Source organism: Bos mutus, chromosome 13 (assembly GCF_027580195.1).
Source record: "Bos mutus isolate GX-2022 chromosome 13, NWIPB_WYAK_1.1, whole genome shotgun sequence".
Classification (NCBI taxonomy): domain Eukaryota; kingdom Metazoa; phylum Chordata; class Mammalia; order Artiodactyla; family Bovidae; genus Bos; species Bos mutus.
In genome coordinates this window covers 38,744,335-38,771,513 of record NC_091629.1, presented here as the reverse complement: position 1 = coordinate 38,771,513, position 27,179 = coordinate 38,744,335, and the positions used below count along the sequence as shown (strand labels likewise).

Here is a 27,179-nt window from a genome sequence, read left to right as displayed (position 1 = left end):
GGACGGGAGCACACGGGACCAGGGGACGCTGCCCGGGGACAGGAGCAGGTTGGTGACTCGTCTGGAGGCTGGGTGGGCAGGGGCTGCTCGCATTAGGGGCTGCTCCAGGTGTGTGATTTGAAGATGAGCTTGACCTTCTAGAGAGGTTTCAGGGTCGGGGGAGCTGAGTTCCTGGGGGTGCAGCAGGACGGGATGCATGGGGTCTGGTGGGGGTGGGGCCTGGACCCCTAGTGTCACAGGTGGAGGAGGGCAGACACTGTCGAGGGATCCCAATCACAGCCTTGACCTCTGTGCCCCTGGAAGGGTCCCACGGAGGTTCCAGGGAGGGCAGCCTGGTTTCAGAGTGTGGAGGAGGGTCAGAAAGTGAGGTCACCAGGTAAACTGCCTCGTCCTCCAGCCCCTCCACAGCCCAAGGACATTGTGAGCCCCACCGCCAGGGGTGTGGCTGGGCTGGGGGTCCCAGGAGCCTGAGATCCTGCCCTGCGTTCCTCTCTTTTCTGTTAGCAGAGGCCTGGAGGGAGCCCCCCAGGACCCAATCCCCTTCAGGGCTTCCCCCTGACTCACTGAGAAGCCGGCTCTGGGGTCGAGAGGCTGGTGTCCTGGGGGGCGGATTCTCAGCCAGGACACCTCTTCCTGGGCTGGCAAGTGAGCAGCACACCTAGGGTCCTGCTTCAACTGGGGTCCCACCTTGACTTACTCAGGGCTGCAGGCAGGACCGCCCACCTGCCCCCACTTCCTCCCTGGTCTAATGACAAGTGGGCAGAGCAGCAACCAGGCCCCATGTGGGGCTGTCGAGAATGTCACAAGGATGGGATGCAGAAGCTGGTGGTGGGCAGGTGAAGGGCAGCTGACCTGTGGACCCAGGAAGCCCCCCAGGCCTGTTGGACACCAGCTCCTGTAGACAGGAGGGTGGGCGTCCGGAGGTGTCTGGGTGGGGCTCAGTCCCAGGCCCACAAGGGCAAAGATGAACAAACTCTGGCTTAGAGATCAGGAAGGGATGGACTGATGAACGGACAGTCAGACAGGTGGCTGAGTGGCCTCTTCTCCTCCTATAGGCTGCGCACCATGAGTGTCCGCGTGCGCCCTCACCTCGGAGTCGGCCTCTGTCTGTATCTGAGTGTCACCCTGGGGCTCAGCCAGGGACAAGGTGAGGACACGGGTGAGGGTTCCTGGAACTGTGGCTCCCGCCTGGCCCCCCCAGGCCATACCTGCCCAGGGCACAGGCCCCCCTGCGGGACCAATCTCCCTCTGGCCCTGAGCAGCTGCTGCTTCCAGGGGCTCGGGTGCTCAGGGGACAGAGACGGGAAGACAGGACAGCTCTGCCCCCAGCATCACCCTCAACTGTGTGGCTTGACCTTTGGTACTGCGGTTTTTCCTTTTAGTTGGGCTTTTTTTGTCTTATCCATTTGTTAACACAAATGTGCATTAATGCACTGTGCATTTGATTCACTCTTGCATTAGTGATTTTTTTTCATCATTCTCTGGACACGTTTTTAATTGTGAAATTTTCAAACAACAGAATCTAGAGTGAAAAGTGACCCCCCCGCAACACCCCCGAGGAGAGCCCAAGACGCCGCCTCCAGCAGGTCCCTGATCCTTTCAGCTCATTTATGGCCACGGGCAGCACCTTGGTCAGCTGTCCCCCGTCCAATGAGGGGATGCTCAGCTCCCTATGGGGCGTGTCCCTTTCAGGGTGATGCTCAAACCCGTCAGGGAAGGCTGGGGAGACCAACCTTGGGAGGTGGTGTTTGAGTCACGTAGCGAGCCTCCTCCACACTGCCCCCCAGCCACATCCCTGGCATTTGTCCAGCTCCCACGGGTGCCGAGAGGGTAGGAGACCTCTGAGCTAGTCCTCACGGGGGCGCGGCAGGGACCTGTCACACAGCCACCCAGCCTGGAGTCCTGGCTTCTCTAACTACCTTCTTACTAGCGGCACATCCTCCTGGCTATGATTTTGCTCACAGATGATTGGGGCCTCCATCCCTGGGGCTCTGACAAGATCCCCCAAGGGGACCAAGTCAGTAAGAAACCCCAGACACTCAAGGTAGACAGCACAAGGCACCTGCAGACTCTGGGTGGACTGCGTCGGGGGGTGGTTGGAAGATGGGGGTGGGACCCATAAGTCCAGGCTGCCCTTCTCCGAGAATGGCCCTGTGTGGGGGTGCCCCTGGTTGGGTGCTGTCTCCCCAGTGCCTGCCAAGGCTCTGACCTGCAGACCCAGAAGGCAGCTTGGGATGCCCCCCCAACAACATGTCAGGGGTGCCGGGAGACAGAGGCTCTTCATGAGCTGGGCCCCCCACTCACAAGCGCCTTTTCAAGGCCCCCACTGCTGAGACATTCCTGCCTTTCAGCTCACGCTCCAGGGAGCAGGGGGCCCATCCGGAGGCCCAGCTCAGCTGCTACCCGCTCTGAAGCGGCCATTGTGTCTGCCACGGGCTCCCCCCAGGCCTGCCCTTCCCCTGTGCCCCTGCTCTGAGGGGGGCAGCCAGAAGAAGTCCATCTCTGTCCCCACTTTCCAAAAATAGTCACCCACACCAAGGAGCTGCCGGAAGCTTGGAAGTCAGGCTGTGCTGGAGGGCTCAGGCCTCCATGGCCCCTTCCTCCTCCCAGGACGGCCAGGGCACCCGCCCCAGGGAGCCCCCGCCCCCAGGCACCCCCACCTCCTGGGATGTGTGACCATGGCAGCAGGGAGTCTGCAGCTGTGTCTCCACTGCACTTCGGGGACTCAGGCGGGGAATCGGGAGGGGTGGCCGGCTGCAGCTGGCTCAGAGCCTGTCTCCACTGGGTGGGTGGGCAGTTAGGGCCACTCTGGGATGCTGGCCTGAGCCTAAATCCACAGTGCGGGGCACCCCTTATAGAGCCAGGAGGGCCTCTCTGGACAGAAGTCTCCCCCACCCAGATCTGCCCGGCAGCCTTGGACTGCAAGGGGGACCAGTCCTCTTCCAACCCTGGCTCGGGGGAGGTGGGCTCCTCTTCTCAAAGTTCCCCCCAGTGGCACTGGAGTCCCCTCTGAACCTCGGAGGGGCTGAGCCCCAGAAGGGCCACAGCCTCCTCGGAACCTCAGGATGGGGTCCCACAGCTGGTTGGGGAGGTCACCAAGGAGGATCAGTCCTGACCGCCTGTCCTGCTTCCTCAGTGAGTGGCCGCCTGAGGCTGGCGGTGCTGCCTGAGGACCGGCTGCAGATGAAGTGGAGAGAGTCAGAAGGGAGCAGCCTCGGCTACCTGGTGCAGGTGAAGCCCAGGGCAGGTAGGGGCCTGCGCCTTGCCTCTGTGCAGACCGACGGTGAACACGCTCAGCACGGCGGTCGCAGTGCTGGTTCCCCTGGGCTCTGCCCTACCTCCTCGCTGTCTCCCCACTAGCACAGGGAGGTTGTGGCGGGAGAACAGGGCCCTTAATGTCCCCGCCGTGTGTCCCCACACCTGGCACGTGCAGAAGGCAGTCAACGACTTTGCAAAAAAAGGGCCCTCCCCCAGCTTAGAGTTCTCAGGGCCCTGACAGTGCCAAGCCCGAGTGGCAGACTCGCTCCATTTTAGGAGTTAAGGTTGTTTGACGTTGGGCTTCAGCTGTTTCAAGAGCTGACCTGTCCTCAGAAACCCTTACACCTGGGTGGAGCTCTTCAGGGTCTCAACCCCAAAGAATTAGGAGGGGGGATGTGCCAAGGATGCACTCTTCAGAGGACCTGCCTGTCCATCCCTCCCTGGAAGGCAGCAGGAACCCAACAGACCTGGGCTTAAATCCTGATTCCGAGCAACTGCGTGACTCGATTTCCCATCTACAAAACGGGTGGGGGCTTGTGAAAATTATGCAGCTTGAGTCACGTGAAGCACCTGGGACCTCACCCTCCTGGCCTGTGCCACCTCCCCATGCAGGGCTGGGCCCAGGCTGGGGGCTGTCCACCTTGCAGGATGTTGGACAGTGGGCAGGCTTGTGAGTCCTTCCTCTCTGAGTCCCCTTTCTAGCACCTGAGGTCCAAGAATTGCCAGGTATTCCTGACCTCTGATCAGTCGCTCCTATCGCCTCCGTGGCCGCCTCCCCTGAGAGCATGGCAGCATGCCCTTGGAATTGTTTCTTTGTTTTTAGCATAGACTCACAGTCACACTGGGACGTGCTTACAGGTTCACTGCCATGTGCTATCCAGCCCCTGTGCACAGGTGGCAGGCCCCTCCCCACGTGCAGCCCTGTCTGCACAGACACCTCCATGGTGTCCCCAGCGCTGCTCTGATGGCACCTGGAGAACTTACAGATCCCCCGGTGGACCCTGAGATGAGTCCCTCTGGGGAGGAGCACAGGCCACTCCCATCAGGTCCTAGAGAGAGACACACAGACCTCTCCCCCTACTCCCTCCCCTGGCCCAAAGGGAGGAACTAGGGGAGGGGAAAAAGGGGTGCCAGGCAGATTTCACCACTCCTAACACACATGCACACATATGCACACCTCAGGCATAAGTGCACACACGCATGCAGATACCACCCACCTCAGCTGCCTTGATCCCTCTCCCCAACCCCACCCTAGGGGACCCAGAGCAGGAGGTGATGCTGACCACCAAGACCCCCAAGGCCACTGTGGGGGGCCTGAGCCCCTCCAAGGGGTACACCTTGCAGATCTTCGAGCTCACTGGCTCAGGGAACATCCTGCTGGCTCGCAGGGAGTTTGTGAGTAAGTGCCCTGGGCGTGCATGTGTGCAGAAGAGGCTGGGAGCCCATGGAGCCTGGATGGGCCTTTGTGGGAAGGGTTGCGTGGGCAGCCCCCAGGCCTCTATCCCCCCTGCCGGGCGGTGGGGTCCTGATATCCCATCACATCTCTCTGCAGTCGAGGATCTGAAGAGTAACTCCGTGAGCAGGAGCAGCCAGAGGCCACTGGGGGCAACCCTGGAGCCCACCCCTTCCCTTGTGGGGAGCCCAGACCTTGAGCCCCCAGGGGCCCTGGCCCCAAGCCAAGATCCACCCACACTTGGTGGAGCCAAGTCGGGGGACGGTATGTGCCTGGGAACAGGGGGCAGTCTTCAGTGCCTCACAGTTTCCACGTGGCCAGGAAGTCCTCCTTCTGTCTGCCCTCACACTCCTGCACTTAAGCTTGGCTGCCCGCTCCTGACTTTACTAACCCTCTGGGACAGGTCATCTGCTGGGAATGTCCTTGGGCCCCAGTGCCTGGTCACACTACCTCGACTTCCCTCAGGTACCCCCCAGCCTGAGTGTGGCTGGTGAGGGGTAACACAGCTGTGATCCCCCCAGGAGTACCTGGTGAGGAGCAGCACCCACCCAGGGGCCCCACAGGGGAGGGCCCTGCTCAGCCCACCCCAGACCTGGAGGGGCCGAACCACGCCAGGACCTCAGCTGGAGGGAGAGGGAAGCCAGGTGAGATGGCTGGGGTGCCAGCATCTGCGGGCTTGAGGGCGGGACCACAGCACAGCATTGCCCATGAGGCCCTGCAGGGGCCTCCCCCTGCAGGAGATGTGCCTCCCCCACCAGACCTGGGATGTTTCTGATTTTGTCTCCCCCATCAGACTTGGAATGGAAAAAGACACCTCCTTCCTTAGACCTCACGTGGGGTCCTGGGGTCCAGGCCCTCTACAGTCTCCCAGTGGACTTGGGGTCTTACAGGGTGGTCTCCCCCACAGTGCAGGGCCTTGAGGCCAGAGGGTGCCTCCCGCATTCGGTGAGGGTCTCACCACACCTACCTAGCCAGGAGCCTCCAAGAGGGGGTCTGGCCCTGGCTCTGGGTCTTGGCCTGAAGACACTGTGCAAAGCTCTGGGAGCCCCAGGTCAAGGGGCATGGCTTTGTCTCCAAAGAGCTCCTGGTCCTTAGGACAACCCTCTTCACACACGGTGAGGACTCAGCCTAGAGCTGGTGGAATGAGGGGCCACCTGGCGCTGTCCATGGTGCTGACTCACCCCAGTCGATCCTCTTTGGACAGCCTCTGCCAGCTGTGCCTGGGAGCTGGTGGGTAAGGAAGGTGCAATCTCCCCTTGGACAATTGCGCAGTGACCAGCACTGGCCAGGCCAATAGAGGGTGGAGGTTCCAGAGCAACTAGATGTCCTATGAACCCCCTTTTGGGGGACTCAGGGAGGCTGGGACAGTGGGCTGAGCTTCAAGTGCAGTTTTCTAAGTCTGGTGAGACCCTGGTACCTGTCCCTCAACACTTTGCTGCCCATCTCATTTGAAGCCAGAGTCCTGCAGCCCCTTCCCCTCTACCAACCTCAGGGAAGGAGATCTTGGGGGCTGGAGCCCAGCCACAGGCAGTTCAGGGTCCTGTAGCAGTGATGACATTGCCCAACACCTCACCTCCCTCCCCTCCCACCCCAGGCAGACCCCAGTTCCGCTGCACACCCCCCATGCCTGTGGACATGATCTTCCTGGTGGATGGGTCCTGGAGTATAGGCCACAGTCACTTCCAGCAGGTCAAAGACTTCCTGGCCAGTGTCATCGAGCCCTTTGAAATTGGGCCGGGCAAAGTCCAAGTAGGTGGGTCCCAGCCCTGCCCTGTGCCCCGCTGGGGTGGTCCTCACAATTCCACTCCATACCCCCAGCTTTGAGAAGGGAGTGCAAAGTGAGGGAGGAACCAAGGCTAAGTTCTCACCCGACCAGGCAAAACTGAGGTCCCCACCTGCACTGGGGAGACAGCTAGCTCCCAGGGGGACCTTGTGTGGAAAGTGGAGCTTTGCAAACATGCCTTCCTGGTGACCTGGGCAAGGCTGTGTGTGTTCTGCCCACCTGCTGTGTGCCCACTCCCCCCACCCCCTGCCAGCCTGATTCAATATAGAGGAGACCCCTCCCCTCCCAGTCTGACTCGGTAGAGTGGGGACTTCTCCCCTTCCAGGTCTGACTCAGTACAGTGGAGCCCCCCAGACCGAGTGGGACCTGAATGCCTTTGGCACCAAGGAGGAGGTGTTGAATGCTGTGCACAACCTCCACTACAGAGGAGGAAACACATTCACAGGTCTGCCCGGCCCCAGCCCCAGCCCCAGCCTTGGCCCCACCCTCGAGGTCCATTCAGGTCTTGTCCCGTGATTAGTCTCCCTTGCACCCACAGATAAGGAGAGGCATGCATGAACCACGCCCGAGTCCTGTGTTTTCATGCCTTTGCAGAGGGCCAGTCTGCCTCGTTCATCCATGGTGAATGTGGCAAGTCGGGCAGTACTGCTGATAACAAGTTGCTCCTCTGGTCAGTAGAGGCTCCTGGGAAGGCCCACCAACAGCTTGGGGGAGCCCTGTTTTCAGCAGTCCTCCTCAGGGGAGAGGACTGCTGACCCAGGCAGACCACACACCCATGGCACAATTCCCTCCCTGATCCCCATTCACCCTGTGCACCCTGCAGCAGCAAGGTGTGGGGTGCTGGCCCCTGGGTCTTGGGTGCCTGTGAGGGAAGGAAGGGTGAATCCTTGCCCTCCAGGCACCCACAGTCTGAAGGGGCCAGGACTGCCCTGGTGGGCAGAGCAGATGGCCAGTGGCTGGTGGAGCCATCGCAGGTGGGCAGGAGAGTGTGTGGGGGCATGAGCACTCTTGCTCTCACTGTGCCCAAGGCCTGGCCCTGACCCACGTGCTGGAGCAGAACCTGAAGCCCAGAGCAGGTCTCCGTCCAGAGGCGGCCAAGCTGGTGATTCTGGTGACAGATGGCAAGTCCCAGGATGATGCCCACGCTGCTGGCCACGTGCTCAAGGATCTGGGTGTCGACATCTTTGCTGTGGGTGAGCAGCTCCCCACCCGGGCTCTCAGTGGGCATTCTCACAGAACACAGCAGGGTGGCTCCCGGCTCCCCAAGCTGCAGGTCTTGTGGCCTCTGAGCCTCAGCACCTGCTCCCGCCCCCCAACCCCATCTATGAATGGGAGGAAGAGTCCCTGCTCTGAAGACCTGAGTTCCCACCTGGACAATTGGAGGTAGCCACACAAGTTGGCGTGGGCAGCCTGGCCACTCCCTGGTGAAGTGGCCAGTTGGCAGAGTCATCTGTGGACATGTTTGTGGCCCCTCCCTGTTCCCCACACCATATGCCCTGGGGACCTCTCTCTGCTACCATAGCCAGCCAGTCACTAACTCCATCCCTTGGGAGGGAACTCCAGACCTGGGGGCAGGGTTTCTGAAAGCAGAGACCCTGCTCTGTGCCTGACCCCAGCCCCTGGGTGAACAGGACCCCAAGGAAAGCACACTGACCTCTCTCCTGGCTGCAAGCTCCACAGAGACCTGGGCAGGCATGCCACAGGCACCTTCACACCAACCTGTCTCTCATGGGCACCTGGCCAGGTGACCCCATTCCGGGGCCTGTGGGGTCTGGGGTCCTTGGGAAGGGCTCTCTGCCGACTGGATGACCAGGAGGGGCCCAGTGGTCCTGACTGCACAACAAACATGGGTGCTGAGTGGGCTAACCCTTCTCTCAACACTGCGGCAGGCGTGAAGAATGCCGACGAAACCGAGTTGAGGCTCCTGGCATCCCAGCCGCTGGACATCACCGTCCACAATGTGCAGGACTTCCCCCAGCTCGGCACACTCTCCGGCCTACTCAGCCGGCTCATCTGCCAGAAGGTCCAGGGCAGGAGCCCGCGTGGGAGCCCAGGTGAGCGACGCGGCTGGGGCAGGGGCAGGGTTGCCACACCAGGTGCAGCCCCACCAGGTCCCCTACCACTGGGCTCTCAGGACTCCCAGGACAACTGGGGAGCCCCTGTCCTTCCTGGAAGTGGCCGCCAGGGGGCGCAGGCAGAGCCACTGACACCAGCCTCCCCCTGGGCCTGGGCTCCTCTCCCTCCCACAGCTACACCGGCCCTGGATCCCCCTCCCGCTCCCACAAGGCTGGTCCTGACCCAAGTGACCTCCTCCAGCGTCCTCTTGTCCTGGAGCCCGGCCCCACAGCCGCCCCTCAAGTACCTGATTGTGTGGAGGCCTTCCAAGGGCGGCACCCCCAGGGAGGTGAGCACCGGCCCCCCAGCCCCGCCACCGCAGGCAGGGCTGGAGTAATGCCCACAGGTGATAAAATCAAGGTGAATGAGGAGCAGGTGCGGGAGGTTTATGCAACCACGGCCCCACGCACCCGTGGATGGCAGGGTTGTGCTCACGCCTGTGTGACAGGCTGATGGCCCAGACCTGCTCTGGGGACACAGCTGTGCAGGGAGTGAAGGCTGACCCAGCACCCCTTCCTGTTCCCCTGCACCCCACCGACCTGCTCCTCGCGGCTCCTATTCCAGGTGGTGGTGGAAGGGCCCACCTCGTCAGCACAGCTGCACAACCTGACCTCCAGCACCGAGTACCTGGTCTCTGTGTTCCCCCTCTACAAGGCTGGCGTCGGCGAGGGCCTGCAGGGCCTGGCGACCACAGGTGTGTGCGTGAGCTGAGGGTTGTAGGGGCTCCCCCCACCTGCAGCCTCCCCTTGGAGCCCGGCACCCTCAAGGCGGTCTGAACCCAGGCAGGGTACCACACCCAACAAAGGCCGAGTCACTGGGCCGCTCTGACCCTCAGTGTCCTCTTCTGAGCACAAGTGACATCCTTTGTATCACAACCCTAACACACAGGGACCCATCACTGTTGCTGCCACACTGTGGAGCTCCCACCCTGCCTGGCCTGCAGTTCCCTCAGGACTGCGTGAGACCCGCCACCTGGCGGCTTTATTGAGATACACCCCACAGTCACCTGTTCACAGCGGGTGATACTGTTGTTTTCCATATAGTCCCATCATTGTGCACCCGTCACCCTGAAGGGGGCCCCACACCTTAGTGGTCACCCCAATCCTCCCCTCCCCCACAGTCCCTGCCGACCCCTGATCTGCTCTCTGTCTCTGGGGTTTGCGGATCCTGGACCCTCCATCTAAATGGGACCACACAGGCTGTGGCCTCTTAACCCCAGGCCACGGCCCTCTCACCCTCAGGGCAGGTGGCCTTAACAGAAACCTGCGGGGCGGTCCAGAGTGAAATAAGTTCCAGGACTTACAGTCAGTTGTCTGTCCTCCCCTACCCCTGCTGGTCTTCCCCTCTCTGTGTCTCCATCTGGACACACCTAGCCCGCGCCTACCAAGGGACTGACAGGTGTCTGTCCTCCCCCAACTCCCGCTGATTGATAGGTCTGATTTCTGCCTGCTGCTGCATTTTTAAACTTTCTGCTCCCGTCTCCCCCAGCACCCCTGCCCCCACCCCAGGCGCTGACCCTGGCTGCAGTGACACCCAAAACTGTCCGCCTCACCTGGCAGCCCTCGGCAGAGGCCACCCAGTACCTGGTGCGGTGGTCACCTGCCTCCCCCAAGGGCGAGGAGGAGAGGAGAGAGGTGCGGGGCACAGATGAGAGGGGGGACGGGCACGGGGGGAGGAGCATAGGGAAGGGAGGCTGGGGGAAGGGGGCAGGTAGGGTGGGGCCAGCATGAGTGTCCCTGCAGGTGCGGGTGGGGCGGCCGGAGGTGCTGCTGGATGGCCTGGCCCCGGGCAGGGACTATGACGTGTGGGTGCAGAGCCTTCGAGGGGCAGAGATCAGTGAGGCCCAGGGCATCCGTGCCAGGACCCGTGAGTGGATCCCGCAGGTTGCTGCCTACTCTGGTTCCCCCCAACTTTCCACGGTGGGGGACCCCAACCCTATCCAATAGTCCCCCAACCCCGGCTGTCGCCTGCCCTCCCCTGGTACCCATGAGGCAGTCCTAAGGCCTCGGTGTGCCCTGCAGCCGCCCTGACCACCCCCAGACACCTGAGCTTCTCAGACGTGAGTCATGATTCAGCCCGCGTGTCCTGGGAGGGCACCGCAAGACCTGTGCGCCTGTTCAGGGTCAGCTACATCTCGGGCAAGGGAGGCCACTCGGGACAGGTGAGAGCAGGCCTGCATGTCCGGGGAGGGGGGCGATTTGTTCACGGGGACCAGCGCTTTCAGCCTCCCCGACCAGGCCCCTGAATTCAGGGTCAGTGGATGTGACCGTGTCTCCCGAGGCTCAGCCTCAGCAGTGCAGGGGGAGTGGAAGGCAGCTGACCCCACCCCGGCCCTTGTGGGCCCCAGTCCTAGTCAGGGGGGATGAGGCAGAAGTGAAGCAAAGAATTGTAAGAATCCTTACATGTGACAGGCTGGACGGGGTGTGCTGGGGGAGCAGGCCCTGAGAGGTGAAAACACCAGTGTGTTGGGGGAATGGGCAAGACCCCACCCAGGGGCACAGATTCCGCTCCCGGTCCCCTCTCTCCAGTCTGGGAGTGGTTGTGGGGGAGGCCTGGGTCTCCTTCTGGCAGGAGCTGCCCTCCTCAAGCTGCCTGTGTTCCCCCCCACCGCAGACGGAGGTTCCTGGGAACGCCACCTCAGCCATCCTGGGGCCCCTCTCCTCCTCTACCACCTACATGGTCCGCGTCACCTGTCTCTACCCTGGGGGCAGCTCCTCTACCCTGACCGGCCGCCTGACCACACGTGAGTGGCAGTCGGGATGGGGTCCCCAGGCCACCTCCCTCTGCTTCCCTCAGTGATTCAGACCAACACGAGTCAGGTGAGGGCGAGTACCTGGACAGGTGTGGTGGTGGGACCCGGGACCAGTGCCCAGCCCGCAGCCTGCCCTGGGAAAGGGGACCGCAGGCACCGTGAGTGGGGACTGGGGCCCCTCTGCCACCCCAGCCTCAGTCTCCCTCTTCCAGGGAAAGTCCCCAGCCCGAGCCAGCTGTCGGTGACAGAACTGCCTGGGGACGAAGTCCGGCTCGAGTGGGCGGCCGCGGCGGTGTCCGGCGTGCTTGTCTACCAGATCACGTGGACGCCCCTGGGAGAGGGGAAGGCCCGTGAGGTATGGGGGGAGTGGACCCTCCCCACCCCAGCTTCTCCCATGAGCCTGGCCCCCAGGGAAGGACACCTCCCCCAGGTGGACACCAGTCCCTCTTCTCCACAGATTTCTGTCCCGGGGAACCTGGGCACGGCCATCCTGCCTGGCCTGGGGAGGCACTCAGAGTATGAGATCACCATCCTGGCCTACTACCGGGACGGGGCCCGCAGTGACCCTGTGTCCCTCCGTTACACCCCCGGTAGGTGGCCCTGCTCTGCCCCAGAACCCCCGACTCCGTGGGCCTGACAGGCAGCCCCTCCAGTCCTGACCCTGCGAGTGGGCCACTGGGTCCACAGAGCCTCCCTGAGCCCTCCAGGCAGGCTTCCCTGGGGTGGCCACGGGTCCAGGTCACTTGGTGTGACACCGCACCCGAGGTGGTTCCACAGCTGGCCTGGTGGCCCTGTCTGGGCCATGGCCACTGGGCTGCGTGGTGGGCATGGTGGGGGCCGTGGAGTGGGAGGGTGGCGGGCATGGTGCAGAGTGGAGGGGAAGCGCTGCCATCTGAGATACCCCACGCCTCATGCTCCCCCGCAGTCAGCCGGAGCCCACCCTCCAACCTGGCCTTGGCCTCAGAGTCGCCTGACAGCCTGCGGGTCAGCTGGACGCCCCCGAGCAGTCACGTGCTCCACTACCGGCTCTCCTACGCGCTGGCCTCAGGCTCTGGACCCGAGAAGTCGGTGGGTCTCCCTGGAGCCGGGGAGGCCATCGCCCCTCACGGGCCACCGCATCCTGGGCTTGGGGAGACATGTCCCATCCTGCCTGTCGAGGGGGCCACTCTTCTGCGATGTGACCCACAGACAGGGAACCAAGATGCCCAAACTAGCGGAGATGCTCAAGTGACCATCTTCACCCCACCCCCGCCCAGATCTCCATTCCAGGACCCGGGAGCCACGTGACAATCCCTGACCTGCTGGCGGCTACCAAGTACCGGGTCCTGGTCTCAGCCATCTATGGAGCAGGGGAGAGCGTGGCGGTGTCTGCCACAGGCCGGACGGGTGAATGGGCGCCAAGATCCCAGATCCCAGCAGACCCTGGCCAGGCCCAGGACCCTGGCAGCCTGGACGTGTGGGCCCTGTGACTCCCAGATGTACCCCGCATTGCAGAGCTTAGCGAGAGACCCTCTGGTGCAGGATTAAGGCCACTGCAGTCCAGCTGAGCATGTGCAGGCTGGCATAGAGGGAATCGTGGCTGTGGCTGGCCTGCAGAGGCCCGGGGCGGGGGACGGGCGGTGTTCTTCTGGGTCTGTGTCCAGGAGGTTCAGGGCAGATGTGCAGCTTGTAGGAGTGGGAAGCCGGACACATGCCACAGACGGGCTGGCTGCAGCGTAGCCCAGGGCCCACTCTGGGCTGGCCCCGCCCCTGGGGTCTCAGTGGTCCTTGAGGTCCCACCACCCCCAGGCCAGGACCCAGCTGAGAGGAGCCTCAGTATCTGTTTGCTGTTCCTGCTGCTCCTTTCGAAAATCAGACAATCAGACAATCAGAACAGAAGGCCCTTTAGTCAACCACCCCAGCTTCCCCCCGTGTCCCCTCCATGGTGTTGCCCAGTTTTGACTTGAATACCTCCGGGGACAGGGGCCTCACTACCCAGGGCTCAGCACCTTTCGTCTTTTGGGTGGCAGGGAGCCACTTCCTGCCCTGAGAGTCTCAGTTCCCGTCCACACTCATACGTGAACACTCAGAGTGTCCACACAGTGCCTGGAAGTGGAGCAGGCTGGCTCAGCCTGGCCCCAGGACAGTGTGGACCCGGGCACATCCACATACCCAGGTCTCTCCCGGCCTGCACCTAGGGCATCTCACCTCTCGACGCAGACCCTGTGGGAGCACCCGGCCAGGTGCTGTCTTCCTGGGGGTTGGACACTGTCCCTGTCCTATCCCTGAAGTGTGGGGACCACAGGGCAGGGCATCCAGCCACAAAGGGCCCCTCCCCGCTGACCCTTACCCCTGTCCCCTCTCAGCAGCCTGCCCGGCCCTCCACCTGGATGGCTCCCTCCCAGGTAGGTCCCACTCTGGCGTGGCAGCTGCTCCCCAGCAGCCCCCACCCACTCTTCCTCCTCTGGGTCCTTGTTGGGGGAGGGCGGCCTGGGTTTGGAGTCAGGCAGTCCTGGGGCCCGTGGGTCCTGCGTGGCCTTTGTGAGCCTGTGCTGACCGGGAGGTGGGCGGGCGAGGGGCTGAGCCTGGGTCCACAGCATCACATATTTACTGCTTGGGTCTGAGACCCTCCCCGGAGAGAAGGCTGACACGTGGGCCCCGCGTGGTCAGGGAGATCTGCCAGGTGGGGGCAGCTAGTAGTGAGGGCGGGGGAGCTATCTTGGTAGCTGGGTCTCCTGAAGGATGTCCAGAGCTGCTCAGACCAAGCTGCAGGGCCGGCCGAGTTGGGGTGGGAGTGGGATGGGCGAGGGTCTGGGCACTGAGACTTGTGGGGAGGTGATGGCTGTGGGCATGGTAGGGCCAGGTTGGTGCTCCCTGCATGTCCTTCCTGAGTCCAGGATAGAGGGAAGGGGGGACCAGACCCCTGAGGCCTGACGTCCCTGCACTGTCTCTGTGGCTCCCACACTCCCCTCTCACCAGAAACCTGGTTTTCTACTCTGCCTCCTACTCACCCCCACCTCCCCTCCTGTCTGATGGCGCCCCCCTCCCAAGGCTTTGACCTGATGGCGGCCTTCGGGCTGGTGGAGAAGGAATATGCCTCCATCCGCGGCGTGGCCATGGAGCCCTCGGCCTTTGGCCCCACCAGGACGTTCACACTCTTCAAGGACTCTCAGCTGACCCGGCGGGCCAGGTGGGAGCTGGGGCGGGCCAGAGAGCAGGAGGACACCCTGGGGGAGTCAATTGGGCAGACTCCTGGGGGCATACGGACTCCGGGAATCCGAGTTCCACAAATTAATAAATCTCCTGGAGGTGGGGTGGGAGGGCTTTCCCCAGGTGGCACTTCTGGGCAGGGGCCACCACCTTTGTCTCCCTGAGAACTCCAGCTTCCTGTGTGCTCTAATTTGATCCTGCAAATCTGCACATATCCGGGGTTTGTGAGAAGCCACTGCTTTGTGACTCACCATGACCATGGCTCGGATGGCCCCCGATGTCTGATAATCACCCCACTTCATACACAGAGGTGTCTTTAACCACACGTTGGAACTTCCACATGCACAGCATAATATTTCTTAAGTTAAAATGTTTTAAATTGCAAAGGCAAATCACGTGCTTTATAATATTGATAGGAATTTGAAAAATACAAATTGCAACTCTGGGGTTGCAAAGAGTGGAGGGCTCCCAGGAGCTGGCAGAGAGTAGGAGCTATGAGGAGAGAATGTGGGGGAAGGGCACTGGAGAAGAACCAGCATGTGCCAAGGGGATGGCCTCCTGTCCCTGTGGGGCCGTCCTGGGGGTCCCAGGCTGCTCCTGTTGAGACCCAATAGGCCAGGAGGAGAGGGGAGTTCCACTGCTGACACTCCCCAGCCTGGCCTCGAGGACCCCACTCTCGGTCCCCAGGGTCCGACCTCCTCTCGGGCCTGCGGTGCCCCTCCTGTTCCCTACAGCGACATCCACCTGGCCACCTTGCCCCCGGAGCACACAGTCGTCTTCCTCCTGCGCCTGCTCCCTGAGACGCCCCGAGAGGCCTTTGCATTGTGGCAGGTGGCAAGCGAGGACTTCCAGCCCATCCTCGGGGTTCTGCTGGACGGTCAGTTGGAGGGGCAGCAGTGGGCCAGGTGATGCTCTGGGGGGTCCTCTCCCGCCTTCCGCGCAGGGGTCTCATGTGATTCTTGTCGCATCCCCCAGCCGGCAGGAAGTCGCTGACCTACTTCAACCGTGACCCCAGGGCCACCTTGCAGGAGGTCACCTTTGACCTGCCTGAAGTGAGGAGGATATTCTTTGGGAGTTTCCACAAGGTACTGGCAAGTCCTGGAAGGACCACCGCTCGTGCCTTCCTGCCTGATACCCTCGGTGCTCCCAGGTTCTGGGACAGACCCCCCACTGGGCTCTGCAGGACACAGGCTGCCCTGTCACCATGGCACCCCCCAGAATGCAGGAACTTTGCTCTGCCCTGGATGCCCCACCCCTAATCTGGGTCAAAGAGCATCCAGCCCTTGCTCCTGGTCCCGCAGCCCCTGGGAGGGGCCGTGGGGGTGTCATTGTACAGAACAAAACTGAGGCCCTGTGAGGGGTTTCAGGAGATGTGGGGTGGTCAGGACCCAGACACAGCCCCGGGAATGGTCCCTGCCCCTCCCTGCTCCGGGCCTGGCCCTTGGACATGGAGGGAGCCCATCCTGGCTGGGGCCCCGGGGAACCTCCTGCTGTCTCCCAGGTGCATGTGGCCGTGGGCCGCGCCAGGGTCAGGCTCTACGTGGACTGCCGGAAGGTGGCCGAGAGGCCCATCGGGGAGGCCGGCGGCCTGCCTGCTGCCGGCTTCGTCATGCTGGGCAGGTTGGCCAAAGCCCGGGGCCCCCGGAGCAGCTCCGCCTCGGTGAGCCAGACCATCTGGGGCTGGTGGGCCCCTACCACCCCCTGTGACAGCCACACCTGACCAACCCCACCCCTCTCTCTTCCTCTCCGAAGTTCCAGCTCCAGGTGCTACAGATCGTGTGCAATGACTCGTGGGCAGAGGAGGACAGGTGCTGCGAGCTCCCAGCATCGGTAGGTGGCCAAGTGCCCACTGAGGGCAAGAGTCTGGGGGTAGACAGGCCATCCAGGTCATCCGGAAGAAGTGTGGACAGGCTTCCTGGAGGAGGTGACCCACAGGGCTGGAGCTGGAGCTCAGGGCAGCTGGATGGGTGTCCTGGAGGCCCTGGGGCAAGGAAAGCTAGAGCAGGCCAGGCAGCCCCCAGCTCCAGGGTGGCTGCTGCCACGTACTCAGGGCCACTGCCCTTTTCTGTGGGCTCAGGCACAGGAAGGGGTCCTCACTGACTCCCCTGTGTGCCCACACTGGGCTTGGCCCTGCCGAGGGCTTGCAGGGAACGAGAGATGGCATCCTGTCAGCAGGCCTGTACCAGGCAGCCAGGAAGGTGGCGGCCAGGACCAGGTCCCCACCCTTTACCCCTCGCCTCCCTGGACCCTGGAGTCAGTGCAGACACTGAGCTCTGGGGTTAAACAAGAGGCGAAGAGGGGGTGCATTTAATGGCGGGGGTCTCCTTTCTCCCAGAAGGAGGGAGAGTCCTGTCCTGCCTTCCCATCTGCCTGTGCATGTTCCTCACAGACCCCTGGGCCCCCAGGCCCCCAAGGACCTCCGGTGAGTCCCGCAGTTCCTCCCTGGGGTAACCAGGGACTCTGGCAACATTTCACTGCCAGTGGTGATGGATATGGTCCCCTCCCCAAGCCCCAGCAGATGTCCCTGGGCCTGCCTCACTGATGGTCAGAGTTCACGAGTGTCCTGGCTGCCTTGTCCACCCCCGGCCCTTGAGTTCCCTCCTAGAAGCCCCTTCCTTCCCACTGCAGCCTTCTCCTGAGCCAGCCCCTCTCTGGTGTTGGAGCCCATATGTTCCCCCTGGGAGTGGGAGCCTAGCCCATCAGGCTGCAGCATGGTGCTGGTCATGGCCTGGCCATGAGTCACAGCTCCAGGCCTGGGCCCCACTGTGGGGCAGGCCCAGACCCTCTGGCTGCCTGGAGGGTGCAGGACCCATTTCGGCTGGTGGTCCACAGACCTCTCCAGGGAGGGGCCAGGGCTGGAAGCCATGAGCCCATGTGTGCGGTAACCAGTGACTGTGGGGAGGCGGGCCAGGAGGCACTGGCCCCCGGAGTCCCTCCCTCTTCTACCATGAAGGTGGGGACTGGAGTCCAGGGCACTGCCGGGGGGGGGCCAGTGTGCAGCCCGGCCTTAGCCTTGCTTGTGCCTCTTCAGGGCCTCCCCGGGCGGAACGGAGCCCCAGGAGAGCAAGGCTTCCCAGGGCCCAGGGTGAGTCATGGGGCATCCTGGGGGTGGGTGAAGGAGTGAGCGCCCCGCAGTCCAACCCTAGGCAGGAGGGGGACCACAGCCTGGGCACCGTGTGACGGGCAGTCTTGGGCGCCGGCCGGGCCACGTGTGCTCTGCCCTCCCCTGTGTTTCTCCCTTTAGCCGCTCCACCCCCTTGGAAGTTGCTGGCATTTTATTGTTGGATGCATGTCTTCGGGCCCCGTTCGACTGGCTTTTCTCCTTCATTCGAGGAGCTCTAGGTTTTCTGGGAACCCTGTGCCCTGAGCTGTGACTAGTGTACCGAGTCGTGGTCTCCTGACCTGGCTTATGATATGTGTGGCAGGCAGATTTAGGATCCACTTTGTCTTATCGGCTGTGTCAGCTGTGTGGGTCTGTCTCCACGGCTCCTGACTCGCTTTGTATTTAAAGGCCTTCCCTTAGTCTGTGAGGACCACCTCCTCATGGGCCTTGAAGTGCTTCTAGCACCTTCCAGCCTGGAACTGTGGTTCCTCCTTCCTCCCCAGACCACTGCCCCTCAGTCCTCTATTTATTGAGTAGCCATTCCCCCACCCCCGCCACTTCAAATGCTGTCTAATCACATCACCAGCTTTGCACGGAGTCCAGAATCCAAATAGCTCTTCAGACACAGGAGCAGCCACCGTCCTGGCAGGGATGGGTCCAGCTCTACATCCTCTCCCCTAAACCCCCTGTCCTCTCTGTGTATTGTTTTTGGGCCCCATTTCTTACTCAATTACCTTATTTGCAATTGTTTTTTAATTTCATATGGTTTCCTTGGACTTTCCTGGTTTTTATTTACAGCACCTGCGAAAAATCATATCACTGTCTCCTTTTCAATTTTCTCTTTCTTTTTAAAATTTTTTTCTTGCTTATTTCTCTGGTGTGGGTGACACTCCAGAGTTTGTTAAGGAAGCCCGGTGATAGCAGACATGTCCATGTTAGCTTCACAGAAATGCTTCTGGGGTTTGCCCGTTGAGTGTGGGGCCGGCCTGGGAGCTGAGACAGATGGATTTTGTCATGTGATAGTCAAATCCTAACCTTATTTTATTAGGAGACTTTAAAAATCAAGAATGGGTGTTAAATAAGATTTAGTGCCTCATCAGCTGCTCTGAACACAAGCAAATCGTTTTCCTTTTTGGAGCTATTAGTTTGGTGAATGATTTAATCTCTCTCGAATGCTGAACTCTTCCTGCTCCCGCTAGAAGCCGGCATGGTCACTGAGCCCTCACCACTCATTTAACAGGCTGCAGGCTTCTGTGTGCTCATGTTTTATTTAGGATTTTCACATTGATATTCGCAAATGGGAATGCCTGTGGTTTTCTTTATAGAATTTGGTGCATTGATATGCTTTAACTCTCAATTATTTGAAAGCATTCTTTAAAAAAAAAAAAAAACTGCAAATCAAGCCATTTAAATGGTGTTGGTGGCCTCTGTCCCTTAGAGGTTTGGTAGGATGTTTTGGTGTCTGGGGTTCAGAGCTCTGTGACTGGACTGTCAGAGCTGGCCCAGCTCCTAGCTATAGAGTGGGGTTGCAGCAGGACCCTCTCAGGGTGGGCCGTGAGGGTGAAGATGCCTGTGTGTGGGCGGGTCTGCCCCCTGCCCCCACCGACCCAGGGCAGGATCAAAGGAGGGGCTGTAGGAAGAGCCATGTGCCTCCTCAGCCCCCATCTCCCATGTCTCCAGGGAGAGCCCGGGCCACCTGGACAGATGGGACCCGAGGGTCCTGGGGGTCAGCAGGGGTCACCGGGCACCCAGGGCCGCACCATCCAGGGACCCGTGGTAGGTGCTGCATCCCCCCGCCCTGTCCCCCCACCCCCTCCCCTCGCCTTCCCGCCCAGTCCATCTTCCCCCTCCAGGGTCCGCCAGGGGTCAAAGGAGAGAAGGGGGACCATGGACACCCCGGCTTGCAGGTCAGACCATACTGGGGATGCAAGGGCTGTGTGCTTGGGACAGAGCTTCCTCCTCTGGGTTGGATCTCAGCCCCAGCCTGGCCGATCACCTCTGTTCTATTTCAGGGCCACCCCGGCCTCCAGGGCACCCCCGGGAAGATTGGCATCCAGGGACCGAAGGTGGGAGAGAAGCCTGGCTGAAGGGTCTTGAGATGGAGGCAGTGGGGGCTTCCTTCTCTGCCCCACCCTGCCCTCTGCATGGCCTGGCTAGTGGGGAGGGGAGTATCAGCCCATACTGACCGGGGGCAGGTGCAGTCACTGCCCAGGGCGGGGCCAGGCCTTGAGATGGGCCAGCTTCAGCCAGGCACAGGCATGTACCCCCCATAGCTGTGGGTCTTGGTGATCATCATGGGAGGGGCTTTCAGGGGTACCAGCCCTGCCCCCGCCCACCCTTCCTTTGCCCTCAGGGAATGAGAGGCCTGGAGGGGACTGCTGGACTGCCTGGCCCCCCAGGCCCTAGGGTAAGCACTGCCTCCTCTGTGAGCCCTCCAGCCCTGCACATCCCACTGGCATCCCTCAAGTTTCCTTGAGGCTGAGCTGAACATGGTGACCCAGGGAGGGCCTCTCTCTCCCGGGCTGGGGCAGGGACTTAGACTGCGGTGGGGTGTGTGTCCTGTGCTCAGGAGCACAGAGGTAGCCCCCTCTTATCACCCCACCAGAGAGGTTGGTAGGAAATGCATTTGTGCAGCCCCCAGCCTCGCCTGCACCCTGACGGCACACAGCAGGAAGATGCCTGAGCCCCTAGTTGGGCCTGGGAAGGGCGGACGGGTGGGTCTGGCTCCCTTCCCACTAGAGAGTGGGGGCAACCCCCTCACTCGGAAGTAGCTTCCTCCCAGCCCAGTGTTCCCAGAGGTCCTAGCTGAACTCAGAGCCAGGGAGCTGCTCTGGGTTGGGGACTAGGGCCAGCAGCCCAGACCTGGCCAGGGTCTCCTGGGCTTGGCCTCCCTGGTACCTCACTGGGTACCAGGGAGGCCAAGCTGCCCCTCCTGCAAGAGGCCACCCCTGGGAGGCCTGGCCTGCAGTCACACCTGGACAACTGGGACATATTCCTCTAGAACCAGTGCCAGTGGTCAGGGTGGGCCGGGACTGCCCTGGGTAGGTGAGGAAAGCAGGGCCTGCTGGGTGGGTGTGGGGCTCAGCTGGTGTGAGGCTGGGGACAAGCTGAGGAGTCTGATCTTGGTTCAGGGTGGGGGGACTTGGAGGGAGAGGCCACCCCCGGGGGACAGCCACCAAACCCAACCTCCCACTTTCATAGGGCTTCCAAGGTACTGCGGGGGCTAGGGGCAGCAACGGCGAGCGAGGACCCCCAGGGGCCGTGGGGCCCACAGTAAGTCCCCTCCCCACCCAGCCCAACAGCCAGGGGGGCTAGTCGTGTGCACTGATGCCCAGGGGTGCCCAGCAGCTGGTACATTTGTAAAGCTAGGCTGACACAAAGCTTAGAGCAGAGGGAGCCCTGGACTGCCCCCTGCCAAGCCCAAGACAGAGGAGGGGGACAGGTTGGGGTGGGGCTCCCCAACTTGGGCTCCAGGGGTCAGGGTGGCAGCAGATCTGGCCTGCAGGCTGGGTGGGGCCTGAGGACAGGGAAACCTAAGTCGGCCGGCTGTCTCCCTCTTGCAGCAGCAGAGGTGGGTCCTCTGCTCTCTGGGGACTCCTGGGTCTCTGGGCAGCTGTGGGGTCCAGGCACTTCTCCTTTTCCTCCCACTCAGGGACTGCCAGGGCCCAAGGGGGAGCGAGGAGAGAAGGTGAGTGTGCAGAGTCTGGGGTCCGGGCCGACCCTGGGGGAGCACGGGGAGGCACTGACCCCCACACTGCCTGAGCCGTCAGCCACATGGCCTGTCCTCCCTTGCAGGGAGAGCCACAGTCCCTGGCCACCATCTACCAGCTCGTGGGCCAGGCTTGCGAGTCCGCCATCCAGAGTGAGTGGCCCTGCCTCCTGTGGTGCCCAGTTCCTCTGTCTTCACACTGGAGGGAAGGGAGCCCCGTGCCGGGTCATTGGTGCCCCAGCCTCGAGCAGTTCTCCTGGGCCGCTGCCTCCGGGCAAGGCAGGGAGCAAGGGAGGGTCTCCCAACCCCCACTGACATCTTCCCCCGCCCCCCAGCGCACGTGTTGAAGCTCCATGCCTGCACCCACGAGAGCACCCGGCCCCCCATGCCCATCTTGGAAGCCCCCAGGGCCCTTGGCACAAGGAACAAGGCCCGGCTCCCTGGAGAAGGGGGGCATGGTGGCCCCCACCCTGGGGACAGAGGTACTGGGGGAGGGGTCTTCTCCAGTCCTGGGGCTGTGTGCTCTGAGTGGAGTGGCCATGGGTGAGGGGACAGGTCCTCTCAGCCCACACAGACCTGGGGCTGCCTGGCTGCCTAGGGTCTCCCAAATTCCCCTTCCCCAACCTCCCAGGAACCCTGAGCTTAGGGCCACTTTCCCCTCCCCCACCCCTCCCCGCCCTTCCCTCTCTCCTTGCTGGGACACAGTGGGAGGCTTGGTCCAGTGACCTTGTCATGATCCGTCCGTGTAACAGGGCTGCGGCTGCTCACAGCTCAGATGCTGAGATGGATGGACGGGCTGATGAGGGGAGAGGAGCTCACAGTCTTGCTGGTGGGGGTGGGGCTGAGGCTGGCTGGGGGACAGTTCTGCACCCAGGTGGGTGAGAGAGGACGGGGGAGGGGCAAGGGACCCACCCATAGCGCCTTGCCCAGGCCCACACATTTGTGGAAAGAGAGGGGTCCCTGCCCCCCAGCACCCACCACAGTTCCCCAGACACGGCCTTTGCCGTAAGCGCCTCGCTAGTTTGTACCCGCTGTCCAGACAAGGCTGGCAGGTGCTGTCATGACGCCCTCCCCAGCCCCCTCCCTCACCCCCACCACGCTAAACCTCAGCCTTTGAGATGAAACAAGGATCAGAGCCTGTCTGAGGTCAGGGACCGCCAGCCCTAAACTTTCAGCCTCAACTTGAGGGCTGGACCTGCTGCCCCAGGCCCCAGGGGGTTCAGGACCCACCTTTCCTGGGTCAGAGCAGGGCCCCCGAGAAAGGAAGGCAGTGCCCCCTGCACCCCTCACTCAGGCACATCCTCCTTCCCCTTGGGGAAGCCTGGAGCCCTCAGTAAGACAGAGCAGGCAGAGGTGTGGGCAGCCTGGCGTGTGGGGGCCCGTGGGCCCTGGGGGAGCCCAGCAGGACTGCAGGAGGTCCTCATAGGGCTCAGCACCCCGGGGACACCTGGCCAGGCTGGCGAATAGGGGCTGGGGGCCCAAGGGTCAGTGCCCGGAGGAGCACGTTCAGATAGAGGGCTCACTGTCCTACTGGCACCCGGGGCCTGGTGCACATAGCATCATGTCTGATGGTGTCAGCTGTCCACCAGACCTGTCAGCCTCTGCTTCTGCAGGACGGTCCCCCTGCTGCCTCAAGTGAGCCCGCATGTGCCCCTGGATCCTGGACACCCGACATCCGACCCCTGGAGCAGCTGGAGAAGAGGGTCCAGAGGTGCAGGGGGAGGAGGCGGAGGCCGGCCTGGAAACCTTCCCTCTGTGCATTTCCTGCTCAGATAAACATGCATGCTTGTCAAGGGAGGCGGCTGCTCATTGCCGGGGACTCCCCCATCTGCCCATCCCCCACTGAGTGGAGTCCCACCTTCCCTCCCTGACCCGCTTCTCAGAGACAAGCTGCCATTCGTCCTTGGTCGTGAGGATCCCTCCTCCATGGTCTCCCTCACTGCCTTCTTCCTGTGAGGCCACTGAAGCCTCCAGGCCCTGGTACCCACAGCCCCACCCCTCCAGGGATCAGACCCGACTCAGGGCTCTCAGCCTTGGGCACACTGTGAATCAGCAGGGTGGGGTAGGTTTGGAGAACGTGTCCAGCCCACCCCCAGATGCTGAGGTGACCATCCTGGGCCCAGCCAGGGGCTCCCTACCTCCCTCGTAGTGGCCTCTCTAGTAACATCTTCATGGAACCCCGACCTACTGGCCCCTTACCTTGCCACTGCCCAGTGCGTCTCCCCTCGACCAACCTGGGCACCACAGCCTGTTCAGTGACCACGTCCCTTGGCTCCCCCTCTGCCAGGGAAACCCGCCAGCCATGGGCCCTGGGGAGGCACCTGCTATGGCCCATTCAGTAGCTCTCTGAACACTAGGAAGAGTTTGGGGTGGGGCCAGTGAGGGCTCCAAGGTGACACGGGGGCAGAAGCAGGACAGGCTGGAAGGGGGAGACCGTGTAACGTTCTGGGCAGGGACCCACCTGGGCAGGCTGGGTCTGGGCCTGGCCAGGCCCAGCCCAGAAATGGCAGGAGGAGAGAGCGAACTGAGGATGGGCTGGGCCAGGGGTCAACCCCTGACCTGTACAGGTCAACCCCCTGTAGCAGGGGTGCTGCAGGGAGGGGTCTGAGTTTTGTCCTTGGAGTGTCTGGAAGCCCCTGGGGTTCAAGCACAGGCTGTCGTGACCTGCTGTCTATGTGAACGGCCTGTAGATGAGAGTGTGGGTGGCCACCAGCATCACCTTTTGCTGGGTTCAGGGGGCTGGAGAGAGACCAGCCAGGCCCTGGCCCTTCACTGTTTGACCTGACCAAGGGCTGACATGAAGCCTCACAGGACAGTGAAAGTCCCTCCCAAATCTCCCCTCTGCACACACACTCTTGCACCTCCCTGTGTGCGCATACACTCACTCTCACACATCCACACTCGCAGCACTATTTCCAGGTTTGGGAGCCAAGGTAACCCGGGGAAAAATGACATGTGAGCCAAGCACGACTCGGGAGAAGGGGAATATGAGTCCCCGTTTAGTCCTTTAATTTAAAATCACAGTATCTTCAAAGAGTTGGAAGGATGGGTAGTAATAACACAGAGCCAAAATTAACAGGCTTGAGGAAATACAGCATGGAAACATAAAAGGAGAAATAAAGTCAGTGAGGCAGGCTTGGTAATTACAGCCTGACCACAGACAGGCTGAGAGATCACTAGAGAGGCTACCCAGGAGGCTCGGGAAAGGATAAAATAGCAAAAGCAAGTGTTGCCTCCACATGAGGGGCTCCCAGAGGAAGCAGTGAGTCTATGAGGGGTCGGAATGTTGAAATAGGTGCTTTTTAAAGATTTGAGAATTAAAAAAAAAAAAAAAAAACGATTTGAGAATTAGAAAAAGACTTAAAATCCCAGACTGAAGGGTTCAAAGGGCCAAATGGGACCAGATTTTAAAACACGCCTTTAGATTCACTGATGCAAAAACACAGAGATGGTGGGGAAAGTCTTTAAACCCTTTTCTACAAGAGGACAAGAGCCACTTGACATCAGAACACGGGAGAAAATGGCCTCAGAGTGTTGAAGGGAAAGGCTTGACCCTTAAACCTGGCAGAACTATTACTGAAACGAATAAGATGAAAATACATCCTGAGACCCAAGCCTAAGAAGGCAGGTCACACATCACACAGGATCCCTTTGAACCCGGCTGGGGGCAGCTTCAGCAGAAAGGGAAAATCATCAGCACTTAGATTCACTACACCAGAAATCCCTGGTGAGTGGGCTTCCCAGGTGGCGTTAGTGGTAAAGAATCTGCATACCAATGCAGGAGATGTAAGAGACACGGGTTCAATCCCTGGGTCAGGAAGATTCCCCCTGGAGGAGGGGACGGCAACCCACTCCAGTATTCTTGCCTGGAGAATCCCATGGACAGAGGAGCCTGGCGAGCTACAGTCCATAAGGTTGCAAAGAGTCAACACGACTAAAGCAGCTTAGCATGCATGTGACTTAACATGCACACACACCTGGGTGAGTAAAACCTAGTGATGTTTGCCATTCATGGAACCATCAAGCCCTCCCCAGACCCTCGTGTCCACAGTGACCTAGAACTAGATTCCAGGTTGCTCCAGAATCCCCACGGGGCAGCGAGGTGCTTGCTTTGTCTGGAGGTGGGAGGCCTGATGGAGACAGTTTTCATACCAACTTATCAAGCTCTTAAATACATACGTGCGTGCATCCGTGCTAAGTCGCTTCAGTCATGTCCAACTCTTTGTGACCCCATGGACTGTAGCCCACCAGTCTCCTCTGTCCATGGGATTCTCCAGGCGAGAATACTGGAGTAGGTTGCTGTGCCCTCCTCCAAAGGGTCTTCCCAGCCCAGGGATCAGATCCACTTTTCTTACATTGCATTGGTAGGTGGGTTCTTTACCACTAGCACCACCTGGGAAGAGCTCGAAGACTACAAACAAACACTGTTCTATTAGGGGCAGCCACCAGGAGGGAAAAGACTGAACGTATGACCTTCAAGATTAGCCAACTAGACGGCCTAACCAGATACGGGTGGAGCAGAAATTACAATAAGGGGGGGGGGGAGGGGTTAGCTCTTCAAAAGATTGCATTAAAAGGCAAGATACAGCTTCCTGCTTCTAGCCCTGATGGAGTAGCTCACCCCAGACCAAAACCCATTAAAGAGCAGGGAAAATATACAAGGAAACTTTTTAGGCATTTTACTGTGGGATGGTCAGTGCTTCAAGAAACGGTGCTGAAACAACCCTCCCAGGCGGGTCTGGGAGGCACCCAGGTGTCAAGTTATCACAAGACACAGAAAATGAGACACAGTCAACACTAACAGGAAACGGACGCCCAGAGAGACCTGCCCGCAGGCCGGTGGAGGTGATGGAGACACAGACACATTTTAGTTTATTGGGACAGAAGAACGTGACTCAGCACAACAAACTGCTTACGGATGGGGACACGGTCACGGTGGGCGCCGACCGCACCACACCCAGTGGAAGAGCAGAAAGGCCGTGAACTGGGGGCTCTGCTCAGACCAGGGTCACGGTGGGGGAAGCCCCTCTCCGGGGAGGAAACCAGGCATAGGCTGGAGGGGCTGGAGGGGCTGGAGCGGCTGGAGGGGTCTGAGGTCAAATCTAGTTAAAACTCACTGATCTGAGGGCTTCGGACCAGGCATTTTTGTCGTAGGTAAATTTTATGTCAATCAAAAAAAACAAAAAACAAAAAACCCTGGAGGCAAGTAGCCCAAAATAGTGGTTGTGGTTAATTTGGTGGGAATGTGGGTGATCTACTCTGCATGTGGATTTTCTGACTTGTTTTTGAGTCTCAAAGAAAGGAAAACACAGAAACCAGAAGGTGGGGGCTGTTGTCCTTCCTGGGGCTCCTGGTCTCTCCCAACCCAGGAAAGAGCATCTGCACACGGGCCCCAAGGCCCCCACTGCTTCCCCACATCTGGCGCCGGATCCGCTTACGTAAGGAGGATTGGGGTGATGACGTCTGAAATCTGCGTCCGGGCTGCGACCTTGGGGCCCGTCCTGTGTCCTGGTGAGCTGCCAGTCTGGGCTCTCCCCTAGCATCCTGAGAAGATTGGTGCCCCAGTAGCCTCCAGGGGGCAGGTGCCAGTCAGATGGTGTCCTGAATGTCCAGGGGGCTGGTCTGCAGTTCACCGGCGGCCCGGTGGAGGCTGTGAATTCCAGTCTCCTCCACCTGGGCAGTGCCCTCCAGCAGAACCTCTGCAGAAATGTCTTTGAACTTCACTAAATTATTCATTCAATTCTCCCAAGTTCCTCGTGACCCAGGCACAGCCTCGGGGGAGACCCAGGGCTCCAACCTGCCAGCTACACCCCTGAC

General features: G+C 60.9%; 1 protein-coding gene across 1 annotated transcript; it reads left to right on the top strand.

The window, feature by feature from the left end:
- Positions 1 to 23,171, top strand: COL20A1 (collagen type XX alpha 1 chain). Its single transcript, XM_070381422.1, has 37 exons — positions 1 to 48; positions 1,056 to 1,147; positions 3,137 to 3,247; positions 4,514 to 4,657; positions 4,811 to 4,975; positions 5,233 to 5,355; positions 6,306 to 6,464; positions 6,820 to 6,939; positions 7,523 to 7,687; positions 8,384 to 8,548; positions 8,744 to 8,898; positions 9,174 to 9,303; positions 10,098 to 10,243; positions 10,352 to 10,475; positions 10,631 to 10,770; positions 11,223 to 11,352; positions 11,574 to 11,716; positions 11,819 to 11,951; positions 12,287 to 12,429; positions 12,618 to 12,747; positions 13,707 to 13,745; positions 14,392 to 14,530; positions 15,285 to 15,427; positions 15,526 to 15,635; positions 16,052 to 16,210; positions 16,303 to 16,380; positions 16,886 to 16,972; positions 17,582 to 17,635; positions 19,334 to 19,429; positions 19,507 to 19,560; positions 19,666 to 19,719; positions 20,007 to 20,060; positions 20,855 to 20,926; positions 21,306 to 21,341; positions 21,449 to 21,515; positions 21,698 to 21,844; positions 22,976 to 23,171. Exons 2-37 carry the CDS (start codon positions 1,066 to 1,068, stop codon positions 22,999 to 23,001), a joined length of 4,023 nt encoding a protein of 1,340 aa, XP_070237523.1. The 5' UTR covers positions 1 to 48; positions 1,056 to 1,065; the 3' UTR covers positions 23,002 to 23,171.
- Positions 23,172 to 27,179: the final 4,008 nt, after the last annotated feature.

Bases quoted from the DNA above. Each gene is read 5' to 3' on its own strand.
- COL20A1 (XM_070381422.1), top strand. From the start codon at position 1,066: ATGAGTGTCCGCGTGCGCCCTCACCTCGGAGTCGGCCTCTGTCTGTAT. The intron at 11,353-11,573 runs GTGAGTGGCAGT...TCCCTCTTCCAG, and splicing joins GACCGGCCGCCTGACCACAC to GGAAAGTCCCCAGCCCGAGC. The intron at 21,516-21,697 runs GTGAGTGGCCCT...CCCGCCCCCCAG, and splicing joins TTGCGAGTCCGCCATCCAGA to CGCACGTGTTGAAGCTCCAT.